This window comes from Rhagoletis pomonella, unplaced genomic scaffold, assembly GCF_013731165.1.
Source record: "Rhagoletis pomonella isolate Grant_MI unplaced genomic scaffold, Rhpom_1.0 Rhpom_scaffold_00008, whole genome shotgun sequence".
Taxonomy (NCBI): domain Eukaryota; kingdom Metazoa; phylum Arthropoda; class Insecta; order Diptera; family Tephritidae; genus Rhagoletis; species Rhagoletis pomonella.
In genome coordinates, this window is record NW_023458562.1 from 41,476,682 (window position 1) to 41,491,022 (window position 14,341).

The following is a 14,341-nucleotide window of genomic DNA, read 5'->3' on the forward strand; positions in this document are numbered from 1 at the left end:
TGCAGGTTCTTACTAGCAAAAATTTATCCAGTAAAAACTAGCAACTTCTCCTTAAAAATAAATGTCACTTTGGGCTCTCACTTTCCCCTTTCTTACTAGTTTTTTGGGTGCAAGAACACCAAAATGTGATAGTTAGTACAAACTGGTACAAACTATCGCGTACAAGAACGCTACTATTATCATAATGTATAAGCGCCTATATTTTATTATTATTTGATTAAGTCAGAGTTTGATTCAATAACATTAATGAATATTAAATGTTTATTTTTGTTAACGTAAATATGGTGAAATCCAACTGAGTGAGGTGCAAAATACCGTAATATCAAAATTCCATTCAATCGTTCCGCAATGGGGAAAAGGAACAGTATCGATTAATCGATATACTAGAAAAATTTGTAACACATGATATGATCGCCATATTTTAATTGCGATCCCGTACGAGTCCAGACTAGTCAGAAATAGTCAGATTTTACTGGAAATCGATCCCGTACTCGTTTCTCTGAGTATTGAGAGGACAAAAAAGAGAGTAAATACGGTTCTCTTTCTGTCAGAAGTTACCAGTTTTAGTCCGAGAATTTCTTGTTGGTAAATTCTGGTAAATGTGTCAACGATCAGCTGTAGTGTGTTTGGCAACGAAATTGCAGGCAAAAGAAAAGTGCACTCTGCTAATTCATGTTGAAAAGTATTTAATTACTTGTTTAAGTGGATTCTAATGAATTTGAAAGTATTTTTGGTTATTTACATGTGTGAGCTGAGTGTGTTTACAAAATAAGCAAAAATTTGCAACCAAAATTTGGAGGTTATGTTGAAGTTGACAGAAGTTGCCATTTTTTACTAGAAAGCGATCCCGTACTTTTTAATCTTACTCTCTCGCTCTGAGCGAATGTTTATTTTTTGACAGTTTTACTAGTTTTAGTCCGAGGAATACGGGATTGCACCTTTTTTATTTACACATTTTGTTCAAAAACAATGAAAGATCTTTATTGAGTTTGAATCCATTTTTTGTGACAAATTATTGTGGTAAGGACAATGACAGTTTATAAAGGGGAGAGGTTATAGCTGCTATTTCGGATGAGATAAAATTGTTATGGGTATTCTAAATACATTTCTATTATAAACTGTGTTCACTACTTTTATATTTGGAGCTAAAAACATGTATAGACTGTTTTCTGTTTTTGTGCACATTAACACAAACTTGTACATCTGTCGATTTAAGCAACCACGAGGTCGCGGACGGTTACATCGGATATTGTTTTGGTTTTTTGTGCTTATTTCTCTGCTGTAGTTAATATACACATACAAGCGTATATATATGTATTTCATTTTGTTATCGATACCACTTTATTTATTTCCCACTATTTTTGCAAGAGCAAGTTTTACAGCAACACTGCAATTGTATCGATATCTCCCACACGAGGCATCAGTGCCTGTTTCACATGGTCGTTCATTTGGTGAGCTTACTGTCAATCTTTTCGTGAAACGAGTAAAACTGAAACATAAGAGAAAAGACGTCAAGGCATTCTGATCATAGCAGGATTATTTAATAAACAGCTTGCTTTTTTTCTGTTTAACTTACAGTAAAGTGATACAAATTTAATTATTTGAAGCTGAAAATATGTGAATAATCCCGTGCATTTCTCAAGGCATGCAATAATAAGCCGGTGATTGGCAACAACGAGAAACTACTTACCTCCGAATCTGTTTTCATGCTGAAGTGTGAAAGTGTGTGAGCGTATGGTGGCGGTATCCAGTTCTTCGCTAATCGACCAGCAGTAGTGTCGGCTGTGTTTACGTTGTTGGTTAGTTTATTTTGGATTTAATCGCTTGCGATTCAACGTTAATCGAAAATAATATAAAATTGGGTTTGCTTTGGTGAGTGTGCGCTATATCGGCATTTTTATACATATGCGTATGCATGTACGGATGTGTGTATGTTCATATATGCACGAATTTTGATTACTCAAAATGGAGTTGTATTTTCTAAAGACAGCTGTTTGGTCCATTTCACGAATTTGTGTAGTGTTAAGATTTTTGTCCCAATCGTTCCACTTTTTTCGATAATTTTTACAAGCAAGTTTACAAGTATGCCTAGTACAGAAAAATCGAATTTACCAGGGCTGCCATTCACAAAACGTAAATATTTAAATATGTAACGGTTATTTGTTGCACCCTCAAATACCGAGTTTTGAATTTCTTTTATACATTTTCGAGCTAGTTTCGGGCAAATGAGTGTAACTGCGAAATGCACTCACAAAAGTGATTAAACTGCCCCAAACCACGGGAGCGCCAAAATTCAAGGCGCATCCATATAACCGCAGGGCTCCACAGACAAACACCAGTTGCGTTCCAGATGCTTCACGATTTGCAGGTTTTTACAGGAAGCTGTTCCAGGTGACCACCTTCCATACTTCGCCGACCTAAACGGGGTTAGATCGCCGAAACAACAGCCCTTGGTCGGGTGAAACCCGAGTCATTCCGGTACGTAGAACCGGCTGTCGTGGGCTACTTGAACCTACTTGAGTAGGCTGAATGAGGATGTGCCGAACGAATGTCCGGCATGCGGAGGGACCCCACATGACTCGAACCATCTCTTCGCATGCCCGGAAAACCCGACAACCCTAACGGCCTTGTCCCTGTGGACAGATCCCACAGAAGCTGCACGCTTCCTAGGGTTGCCGTTAGTGGAACTTGACGACAACGACTGAGATACCAACCGATCTGGGCGGGGTTGTTGTAGCCGCTACAACAACAACAACAACCACCTTCCATAAGGTTTATTAATGGAGAAAATAACTGTTCCTGCAAAACCTGTAAAACGTGCAGCATCTGGAACGCAACTACCGATCGCCTACCAACTGTCGTTTTGACTAGCAATATGATTGCAAGTTTCTGTGTTTGTGTGGGCACTTAGATGGGGAAAATTGGGAAATCTTTAGCTATTTGTACAACGATTTAGTGGTGGGGCGGAGGGGGAGGAGGAGTGGCTCCCCAAACCCTCCCTAAACGACGCCGCTTTATGAAAAGTCACCCAAGAAGAGGGGCTGAACACCTTTTGCAGAGAGCACCTTTCTGAGTAGGCGGCCTTCGGCCGATCTTAGGGATGTTGTTGTTGTTGTTGTAACAGCTTACAAATTCCCCAAAGAGATTTTGGGGAGTGTTGCTGGAGTGGCAGTCCTTGGCCAGGTTACGTAGAACCGACTGTCGTGGGAACGACGCTTAGGGATTATAACCCTCACTAAGTAGAACTCTCCTTTCTGTTTTGCCGAAGAAAAGGGGCTGAACACCTTTTGCAGAGAACACCTTTCTGCGTAGGCAGAGATATTACGTGGTTATTTTTTTTTTACAGGTCAGCTCGGAAACTTACAAAAAATACCATATTTGCAACCGACATTATTAATAAATATACAGATATAGTAAATTTTATTTTTGTAATAAAGCGTGAACTGTTGTCTACAAGTGTGTGTAAAAGGTTTTTGATTCGATTCACCCGTTTGGGCACAGCAACCCAAAATCGTTGTACAAATTCATAAAGAGTACCCGGAAAATTTTCCAAAACGGATCCAGGCTTTGAAAAAAACCTAATTTATGATTCTAAATCTGAAGGCCGCCCCCCTCCAGGCACTTATAATTTTTAGGTAAAAGTACACTTTAGCTTACGTGGCCAAAAATAGACGAAAAGCTTCGAGAGTGTTATCAATCGGTGCATTTTAATGCCAATAATAATCGGAGAGCTGAAATAAACTATTTTAATTAATTAAAGAAGAAAATTTTAGTATGCGGACGGAAAATTCTAGAAATGGGGTGTATGAGGGGGTAGAATAGGACCCCCTGATTTCAAAAATAGCCACTTTTTTCTAGCAATCCTATAGTTTTTACATAAGATGCAATTCGGTATTCCTCGGACTAAAACTAGTAAAACTGCCAAAAAATAAAAATCCTCTCAGAGCGAGAGCGTAATAGGGAATTTACATGATTCAACGGGAAAATTTTCCAAAACGGATCCAGGCTTTGAAAAAAAAAATATTAGGGAGTATAGAGGACCTTTTTCAGATTCTAAATCTGAAGACCCCACCCTCCGGAGGCTTATAGTTTTAAAGTAATTCGCATTTAAAGTTGCAAAAAATACCGAATTTAACCTCACCTTTTGCTTTGTACACCAATTGAAGTGAAATGTCAGTGCTGCCATACATATGAAAAAATGCCTCAAAAACACAAAACGGGGGCAATAAAAAAATGCAGATAATGATCGCGCGATATTTAATAAAAAAATTTAATTATTTATTGGTCGATTTTTGATTAAAAAGTTGCATAATTTATCGAAGTATCGATTTTATAATAAAAAGCGATGTTTTATTAAAAATGTTCATTATTCATCGAAGTATCGATTTTTAGAATATAAAGCGCCGCAGGCGAAAATTTTTAATAAAAAATCGCGCGATTTTTAATTAAAAATTTTCATTATCTATGGAAGTATCGATTTTTAGAATATAAAGCGCCGCAGGCCAAAATTTGTAATAAAAAATCGCGCGATTTTTAATTAAAAATTTTCATTATTTATGGAAGTATCGATTTTTAGAATATAAAGCGCCGCAGGCGAAAATTTGTAATAAAAAATCGCGCGATTTTTTATTAAAAATTTTCGATATATATGGAACTATATTAATATATGATTACTGGGTGTTTTATATAAAATCGCGCCATTTTATATAAAAAAATTTCATAATTTATGAAAGTATATTAAAAAAAAGAAGAAATAAAAAAGGAAATAATACGGTTTGTAAGTGTATTTAATAGCTTCGAGAAGCTTAGCAAATGGGTCTTCCCTTTTTTTTGTGTTGGCCGCGTTTTAATAAAATCCTTTAATAGTGGCTTATTTACTTTTAAAACGTATGGCAGCACATATTTGCTCTTACTGTCGGCCATTGTTATTTCTGTTTGTTTGTGAAAAATGGTAAAACGTGAACACAAATTTATAAACGCGTTTTACTTAATTAATTGGTGAATTATATATAATAAAAGCATAAAAAACGCATGTGAGCATTGAAAATATAATACGTAACATAAAGGCTGCGTTTCTTTATACATTCCGGATAATCGCATTTCACAGCCGGAATAAACAGAATGCGTTTGAAATATACGTTAACATATCACCAGGAACGTTCTAAAGAATAAGTAAACAAAAAAGTTTATTCCAAACGTTCAGAATGAATAAATAAATGCAGCCAAAATATAAGTGATAAGTGGCATATTTTAAAAAAAATTAGGGGGTGATAGTGGACATTATTTAACAACAAATTGCTAAAATACTATTAGCAATTATATTGTGAGAGTGAACAATTCATGTTGAGGAGGCCTCCCCCAACATCCTCACCAAGTTTCATGACGAAATTCCTTATACTTTCGCTGAAATTTCGATTGGTTCCGTTTTGGAAAGCCCACCCCGATTAGTTGCAAGGCCGTTTACAGGAGATGTTGCTTTCAACTAAAAATCGCCTGAAGAACCGCTTCATGTAAATTCCCTATAACAATAGGTTTGTGCGTCGAGCAAAAAATTTGTACGAATTATCACGACTTTTGCCCAAATCGCTTTCGTGCAGACCAAAAAATTATCCAACACCCAAAAATTGTGAGAGCAAAGTGACAGTTCCCTTGGAGAGAAGTTGCAAATTCTTGCTGGAAAAAATTTGCCAGCAAGAATTTGCAAACACGAAAAACATGTGGTTGTGGCACATGGTTGCATTTTTGTCTACAATAATTAGTCTGTTCCAATAGCAGTCCGGTTTACAGGATTTAGTCAGAACTTACAGGAAGTCGTTCCTATTGACATATAACCTGTAAGTGGGAACACATTTGAGAGAGTAACTGAGCAACTGTTCCTAGTCAGAAGTTACAGGATTTAGTCCGGAGTTTTTTTTCCTGTAAGTTCATGAAAAGTGTCAAACGATCAGCTGATTTACATTTGCAAACAAAAACAGAAAGCGGTGAAAGCAAAGAACCTTATATTTGTTAAAAAATGGAAGTAAACAACGAAATATTTGAATATGTATAGATTTTAATAATTATTTAGTGATATTTCAGCTAAATCAGTGTTGTAGAAATGACATGTAAACAAACCGTTTGACGTTTTTACAGGAAATAGTGCTTTTTGCGTTCCTATGCACTTCTGCATCTGTTCTCCTTTTACTCTCACTTGAGAGCGTAAAATTGTAGTTTGACAGTTCCACAGGTTTTAGTCCGAAGTTCAAAGGAACAGACTAAATTTGAATAAATTAGTTCGTTAAATTTAAAAATTTATAAACACGAGCGATTTTTTTATGAAAAAAGGAAGTAAATAATTGTTGATATAATTAATTTAGTTAATTCCAATGATTTGAACTTAATTCGGCTGAAAAAAATGGTATTCGCAATCGGAATGCAATTGCAACCAGAGTCGATTTAAGAAACCCGACAGCTAGTACGATGAAGAAATTGAAATGTATGTTAAAGAAAGTCAGAACAACAAGAAACATACAAGTATATCCTGTTTTTGGCCATCCGAACGAATTTTAAAAATTCTATACAAATTTTTTATGTTTGAAATGCAACCGTGGACGCCAGCTGGCAGGGAAACTTGCAAATTCCTGCAAATTTGCGTTCGTTCAGAAATTTGCAAGTTTCTCAACATGAGAGAGAATTTGAGAGAATTTTTTCTTACTCTCTGATATTTTGAGTGTTGGATAATTCTTGCTGGATTTTCGACGAACAAACCATTGCTTTCTAGTAGGGCTGTGCGATTAATTGATTACTCAAAATTTTAATTAATCATAAAGTAAATAACTCAATATGAGGGCCTGTGCCAATCGGTAACTTTTTTCTCCGGGGTGAGAGGGTGTGGAAAAATTTGCTGTGGTACAATTAAATTGAATTTTGCTGTGCCAAATGCAACGGAAAATTTTGACAGTTGAAAAACCAAACAAACGCTCATGTGAAGGCTTTATTTTTGTGTGTTGCGGAAACTCTTAAAATTTATATTTATTTTATAATTTGCAAGTAACGTACGCTTTTTATGATGTTTCAGCTTTCATTTTCATGTTCACTCTTTATTACCGCCAAGCAATATTGTGTGTATACATGGTTATCAGCTGTCATAATTTTACGTAGCCCCATGAGCCCACGAGAAATGTCAGATTTTTAATTTGATCCGTCAAAATTTCCTCTTTTCTATCATTTGGCACAGGCTCTAAGATAGCAAAATAACATCAAACTTGGCGCTGCCAGACTGGAATTTGGAATCTTAAAGGCGGATTTTTAATTCGGAATTTTCACTTAGTAGAATTCTCCTTTCTGTGTTGCCGAAGAAGGGGGGCTGAATACCTTTAGCAGAGAACATCTTTTAGCATAGGCGGCCTTCGGCCGCACTTAAGGATTAGTACCAGCTTGGCCGAGCTTTGCCCGGAGTGCATATACATTTTAAAGTTTACAAGATTTGGATAGCACTGAAAAAATAATTTGGAAATAAAAAAAAACATTGGATTTCGATATCTATTAAGCAAATTTCTTACTCCAAAATTTATGTGGCAACCCTATTCCGCACAACGCTGGAACGAATGGTACATATCTCGAGCGTATATGCACTGTGTATACATAATACTGATTGAAATTAACAAAATAAAATATTTTCTGACCAAAGTTCTCAACAATACGTTTCATTTGATGACCATAGTTTGTGTTTTTAGGTAAATTGTGCAGAATCGAATATAAGTGGCAACCTTACACTATTATCCTAAGGGATAACATTTTGTATATGGGGAAAGCACTATTAAAGAACCTTCTCTTGGTACCCATGAATAGTAATATTTACCTGTTTTTCTAAATAAATTAAATAAATTTGTGAAAATAGGTGGCAATCCAATTAAAAATATTTTTGAATTAGGGATCTTTAAAATACCTTCCTTTTGATACCCGTATTATGATGTTTTAATTAATTTGTAATTAATTTCGAATGGGTGGCAACCTTATACGAGTCTTCTCGGAGATAGTACCTATTCAGATAACCTTAAAATCCAAAACATTATCGGTGTATAAAATTTCATCAAAATCGTTAGAGCCGTTTCCGAGAACCCTATGGATATATATATATATATATATACGAGAATTGCTCGTTTAATGAAATAAGATAACCCACACTAAGTAGAATTATCCTTTCTGCATTGCCAAAGAAGAGGGGCTGAACACCTTTTACAGAGAGCACCTTTTTGCGTAGGCGGGGGAGATTACGATAACCGGGCGACAAATTTTGACTTTGCCATTGGAAAGCTGGGCATCCCGCTTTTCAAATATACCCACTTTTAGGGGTCGGGGCCTTCTAGTTTTCAAGACATTTAGTGTTGAAAGTTATTTTGTTAGATTTCTTTATTTTCATAAAATGACCTTTTTTAAAAAAAATTACATGATTAATGCTAAAGAAATATACAGTGACGAGCAAAACTGTAACATGGTGTAACACTTTTAATTTCAGCCACCGCTATCTTTCCAAGTTCTAACAACTTTCATACTATTGTTGTATACTCTTATTTTTACACCCCTACTCCCTCTCCCTTATTCCAGAACCCGAATTTTCGTAATTCGTAATTCGTAGCTACGCTACGAAAAACGAAAAATCCAGATGCTGCAACCCTTGCGGAAACATTTGCAGCATTGCCAGCTATCAGTTGTTTTTCGAAGATAGCTGAATGATGGGAAACAAAGTGGAAAGGAATTAAAAAAACACTCATCATGTGCTTGTTTATTGTAAAATTGGTTAATTTTACATATTTTGAGGAAAATTATGGATTCTGATGCATTTGCAGTTATAGCAGCAAAGTAAGAGGGCGCTATGGCAATGGATTTACAAAGGTATGCGGAGTTGTACCGTGGGCGCATCTATGTCAGCTTCTGTTTGAATTGTTGAACCACAAGCTAGAACTCCTCCTATGCCTGAAGAACTGGTTCCCAATCCCGTTAGTGCAATAACAGCTTCTTCCAAGCCATTGAAAACATGCATTTTGTTAGGTCCACCACCTGTTGCGCTTGCTTCTGCCGCGCTTAGGGATTATAACCCACACTAAGTAGAATTCTCCTTTCTGTGTTGCGAAAGAAAAGCAGCAGAACACCTTTTGCAGAGAACACCTTTCAGCGTAGGCGGCCTTCGGCCGCACTTAGAAATTATAACCCTCACTAAGTAGAATTCTCCTTTCTGCGTTGCCGGAGAAGGCACCTTATGTGAATAAACTACAGTAATGTAAGATTGTCACTTGCTTGTAAATGCGTTTAATTTTTTTTCACTGAATTCTTAAGCCTCAAAAGCTGATCATAATAAAAAATGTATACCAATCTAAAGGTAATAACTTGTACTTTCTAAGTAATGTACAGTGACAAGCAAAACTGTAACATGGTGTAACGCTTTTTATATCAGCCGCCGCTATCTTTCCAAGTTCTAAGTTTTAGTTGAATTGAATTTTTGCTAAAACTTTATAAGCTGTATATAACATTTGTACATCGTATTAAAGGCATTCATGATTCCTATTGAAATGTTGAAATCCATGCTTTTGTGTTCAAGATATTTGGATTTAAAAAAGTTGTGAATTTAATCTTTGACCCGTGGTAACCTCTCTAGTTTTTGTTTCCCATCAAAAAAAAAAAATATATACCGTCATACTTGCTTCGAAAACCTCTATCGACGTCCTTGTTCAAAATTTGTCGCCCCGGTTATAGTTATCGTGCCCGTAGGCGGCCTACGGCCGCACTTAGGGATAATGACCCACACTAAGTAGAATTCTCCTTTCTGTGTTGCCTTCTTTGTATCTGTTGTTTTGTACAGAATGGCAACACATCTTATGTGTCAGTTTGCAACCATGTGTTATTGTAAATATGGGTGCAATGTAATGTAATTTACAAGTTAATAAAATTTAGATTAAAGTGATTTATATACACGATGAAATAAAATAAAAGTTTGTAAACTATTATGTAGAGTGTTGTGTGCATTTTTATATATGAAAGTATATGACAAATGCATTTTTTGTTAAGGAAATCAAGTGGAACGATTTAAGAAATTTTAACAACAAATAACATCGCGCGATTTTTTGTAAGGAAAAGTGAATTATTACGAAATACTAATACAGTGGCAGCACTATAGCTATTTTGGAATCTCGCGTTTCAGTTCGCAAAGATTGTCAACTTCTTTTAGTAACAAAATAATCTATCTTAGGTTGATAAAACTATGTGTTTGTTTAATAATTAAGTTATAAGTTAACAGTATATTTTAATAGGGTAATTCTCTAGGGTGGGGTAACAAAACCTAAAAAAGGTGCGGAAAAGTCGGGAGGGGTACCAAACGACGCGTTTCGGCCCCCTAATAACAATCCGGAGGGGGGGAGATAATATTATTAACCATTTAAAAGTTATGAACAAAAAACTTTTGTTAAATTTCGTTGTTTTCTATGGGCAATTACCACGTCAAAAATGCACTAAATCACCAGTTTCCACTTTTAAAACACTACTAAAACGTTTCCGATTATTATTTTATGCAAACCAAATCATTTATTCACTTCTATTTTATATATTTCGTTAATAAAACAGAGTAAACAAACTTTGCGCCTGCTAAAATTATTAAACCTCAAATCGCTGGTATTGCCACTTTATTTCACATCTCATTTGCGCTATTATACTCAGTTTACACTATACACTTCTTATTCTTCTTCTTTTTACTTTCATCTAAATAAGATATTGTAACCAAAATATAATAGCAAATTTCGCTATACCATCGCGCGGTTTTTTATTAAAAATTTTCATTATTTATCGAAGTATTAATTTTTATAGAAAAAGCGCCGCAGGCGAAAATTTTTAATAAAAAATCGCGCGATTTTTTATTAAGAATTTTCATTATTTATCGAAGTATTGATTTTTATGGAAAAAGCGACGCAGGCGAAAATTTTCATTATTTATATATATATTAAACGAAAGAAGATACCGAAAAGCATTGAACAGTGCACACATCTCATAAGGAAAAGTGAATTATTACGAAATACTAATACAGTGGCAGCACTATAGCTATTTTGGAATCTCGCGTTTCAGTTCGCAAAGATTGTCAACTTCTTTTTAATAACAAAATAATCTATCTTAGGTTGATAAAACTATGTGTTTCTTTAATAAATAAGTTAAATTATATATTTTAATAGTGTTTAAAAAGTGAGAACAGGTGATTTAGTGAATCTTTGTCGGTGTAATTGCCCATAGAAAACAACGAAATTTAACAAAAGTTTTTTGTTCATAACTTTTAAATGGTTAATAATATTAACCATTACTTCTGCTGTGTTTGCCAGAATCGACTCCACCCGAACTCCACTTCGGTTAGGTGCAACTCCTGCAACGGGTGGAGTCACCTAAGAACCTGCTCTGGCCTTAGGTCTCACCGGGAGTGGACCACAAACTTTGTGGCTCCCTGTTGCTCAAGCCAAATGGCACAATCAGCCTCCACGGCTACCCACTCGCGTAATGCACGGGTGCGACCTAGCACCCGAAGAGCCTGCACGGCCCCTAGAAGCTCCCCTGAGCAACAGCAAACCTCCCAACACACCCCTCCCACACAACCTCCCACCAACACATGCCTTGGCTGGTGTCACTTCCGGCTATGTTCTGGTCTACGCACCACTCGCGAATGGACTACAAACTACAGCGCCCCTTGCTGTAGTGCACCGCCGACGCAGACAACAACGCCCATATCGCAGCCACCTACCATCAGGCTGCAACAGCAACTGCGTCAGGCGCCACAGGCCCAAGGTAGGCCCCACACTTCTCTGACCCCCCGTATCGCGACCAGCCTCCCAAGGCACATAAACGTACTCCAACTCAACTGCAACGGACTCCAGAGCAAGATTGAGGAGATAGCAGTCTTCATGGGTCGGCACGGCATATTGATAGCTGCGGTCCAAGAAACGAAGTTGCACAGCAACTCAACTCTGTTGGGTTGCGCCGCCTACAATGTGCTCCGTAAAGATCGCGAGCGAGATAATGGTGGTGGACTAGCGTTCATTCTACATCACACAGTGCAGTATCGGCTAATCGAAGAAGACATCGAACCAAGGGACACTACCCTAGAATGTCAGGGCATAGCTGTCCGGTCAGGCGATGTCGAGCTCGAAATATTTAACGTGTACATACCCCCTGTCACCTGCTGCCCGGCTGGATATCTCCCTGACATAGGTGCGCTACTCAGAGGCGAATACCGATTGGTAGTAGGTGACTTCAATGCGCACCACGATCTTTGGCACTCAAGCCTGGCCAATGATCGGAGGGGAAACAGTTTGGCTGAGCAGATAGACGATTCGACATTCTGCACCATTAACGACGACGCCCCCACCAGGATTGTGGGCAGCTGCAGCAGCTCGCCAGACGTAACAATTGCTAGCGCTGGTCTGATAAATAGCATATCATGGCGACCTATGCTAACGTTAGCATCAGACCATCTGCCCATAATCATCTCGATCAATAAGCCCACCGACTTTGCTCCCGCGGATCACCGAACCTACACCAACTTCAACAAAGCTGATTGGAACGGCTTCGCGGAAGTTACCGAGAGCAGCTTCGCCGCCCTCCCCACACCCACAGACGTACATGCTGGCGAACGCCAGTTCCGCAAGGTAGTCACAGCCGCAGCAGCTCGCTACATACCGTCCGGACGCATCGCGGAAGCCCGCCCAAATTTCCCGGCTGAAGCAGCTGTACTAGCAAATGAGCGTGAACACCTACGCCAGGTCGACCCCGGGGACCCTCGCTTGAGGGAACTTAATTTGGAGATTCGGCAACTGGTAAATCAACACAAGCGGACAAAGTGGGAAGAGCACTTGAAGGCCTGTAACTTCACCTCTGGTGTGAGTAAGCTCTGGTCAACCGTGAGGTCATTGTCCAACCCGACGAAGCGTGATGACAGAGTGGAAATTTCATTCGAAGGTCACGCCTCATCGGACCCGAAGAAATGCGCGAACTATTTCAGTCGGCAATTCACACTGCATCCTTCGGTAGACAAGGCCAAACGTCGAGTGACCAGGAGGCTGCACAAACTGCCCAAAAACGATGCACCACTTGTTTTCACCAGCGGTGAAGTAAAGGGGGCCATCGGGAAGGCGAAAGCCTCCAAAGCCATTGGACCCGACGGAATCTGTATGCTGATGTTGAAACATTTGGGGCCTGTGAGGGTAGCATACCTCACGGAGGTCCTCAATTTGTCTATGACCACTCTCATCATTCCTGATGTGTGGAAATCAGGGAGAGGGGTCCCACTGCTGAAACCGGGGAAGCCCGCCAACAGAGGAGACTCTTATCGCCCGATAACGCTCCTTTCCCCGGTCGCGAAGACACTTGAGGCCCTGCTGCTCCCATACTTCACCTGCCACCTAACCCCAGCGAAACATCAGCATGGCTTCCGTAAAGTGCACAGCACAACAACAGCACTTAACGCCATAAACACCCAGATAACCCGCGGCCTAAATCGAAACCGCCCCTGTGAGAGAACTGTCCTAGTAGCGCTGGACTTGTCAAAGGCGTTTGACACCGTCTGCCATTCCACGCTGCTAGAAGACATTGAGGCCTCCTCTCTCCCACAGGGACTGAAGCGATGGTCGGCGAATTATATGAGTGGTCGGCAATCATCAGTAATCTTCAGAGATCAAACCTCGAAACCTAGAAGAATAAAACAAGGGGTTTACAAGGTGGTGTTCTCTCCCCCTTACTTTTTAACTTCTATATCTCGAAACTCCCACAGCCACCTGAAGGAGTTTCCCTGATCTCCTACGCTGATGACTGTTCGATTTTGGCGTCTGGGAATGGAATTGATGACCTCTGCTCAAAAGTAAACGGCTATCTCTCCAGCCTTTCTCGCTTCTTCACTGCAAGGAGCCTAACCCTCTCCCCAACGAAATCAACGGCGACCCTCTTCACCACCTGGACGAAGGAGGTCAGGCTTGAATTAGGCATTCACGTCGACGGCACACCAATACCGACGGTGAACAACCCGAAAATTTTAGGGGTTACCTTTGATAGCCTGCTCTCTTTCTCCGCGCACACAACCGCAGTTGTCAACAAAGTACAGAGCCGCAACAAGGTCCTCAAGTCGCTCGCCGGCAGCACTTGGGGCAAAGACAAAGAAACGTTGTTGGCAACATACAAGGCAATTGGCCGGCCGGTTCTAAATTATGTTGCGCCAGTTTGGACGCCGGGGACTAGTTGGACGCAGTGGACGAAGCTACAGACTTGTCAGAACGCCGCACTCCGGACAGCGACTGGGTGCCTTCTGATGACGCCTGAGCATCACCTACACAGTGAGGCC

General features: G+C 39.2%; 2 protein-coding genes across 4 annotated transcripts in view; both read left to right on the forward strand.

Annotated features, from left to right (window-relative positions):
- The window catches only part of LOC118744881, a 106,353-nt gene that overhangs the window by 18,732 nt on the left and 73,280 nt on the right, over window positions 1-14,341 (forward strand). Inside the window, exon 1 of one of the 3 annotated variants that reach the window (XM_036478286.1) lies at window positions 1,691-1,799. The exons of 1 other annotated variant lie outside the window; for it this stretch is intronic. The gene's annotated coding sequence lies outside the window, so the exon portion shown is untranslated. Of the gene's footprint in view, window positions 1-1,690; window positions 1,873-14,341 lie in introns of those variants that run through there. One more of the 3 variants, XM_036478284.1, reaches the window with a different exon arrangement.
- Window positions 11,475-13,799, forward strand: LOC118745298. Its single transcript, XM_036478824.1, has 4 exons — window positions 11,475-11,796; window positions 12,220-12,737; window positions 12,771-12,874; window positions 13,778-13,799. Exons 1-4 carry the CDS (start codon window positions 11,475-11,477, stop codon window positions 13,797-13,799), a joined length of 966 nt encoding a protein of 321 aa, XP_036334717.1.

Excerpts from the sequence above, each read along its gene's own strand:
- LOC118745298 (XM_036478824.1), top strand. The coding sequence starts at position 11,475 with ATGGCACAATCAGCCTCCACGGCTACCCACTCGCGTAATGCACGGGTG. Across the intron at positions 12,738-12,770 it reads ATTTCCCGGCTGAAGCAGCT|GTCGACCCCGGGGACCCTCG; the intron begins GTACTAGCAAAT and ends CACCTACGCCAG. Across the intron at positions 12,875-13,777 it reads GAGCACTTGAAGGCCTGTAA|CCACCTGAAGGAGTTTCCCT; the intron begins CTTCACCTCTGG and ends AAACTCCCACAG.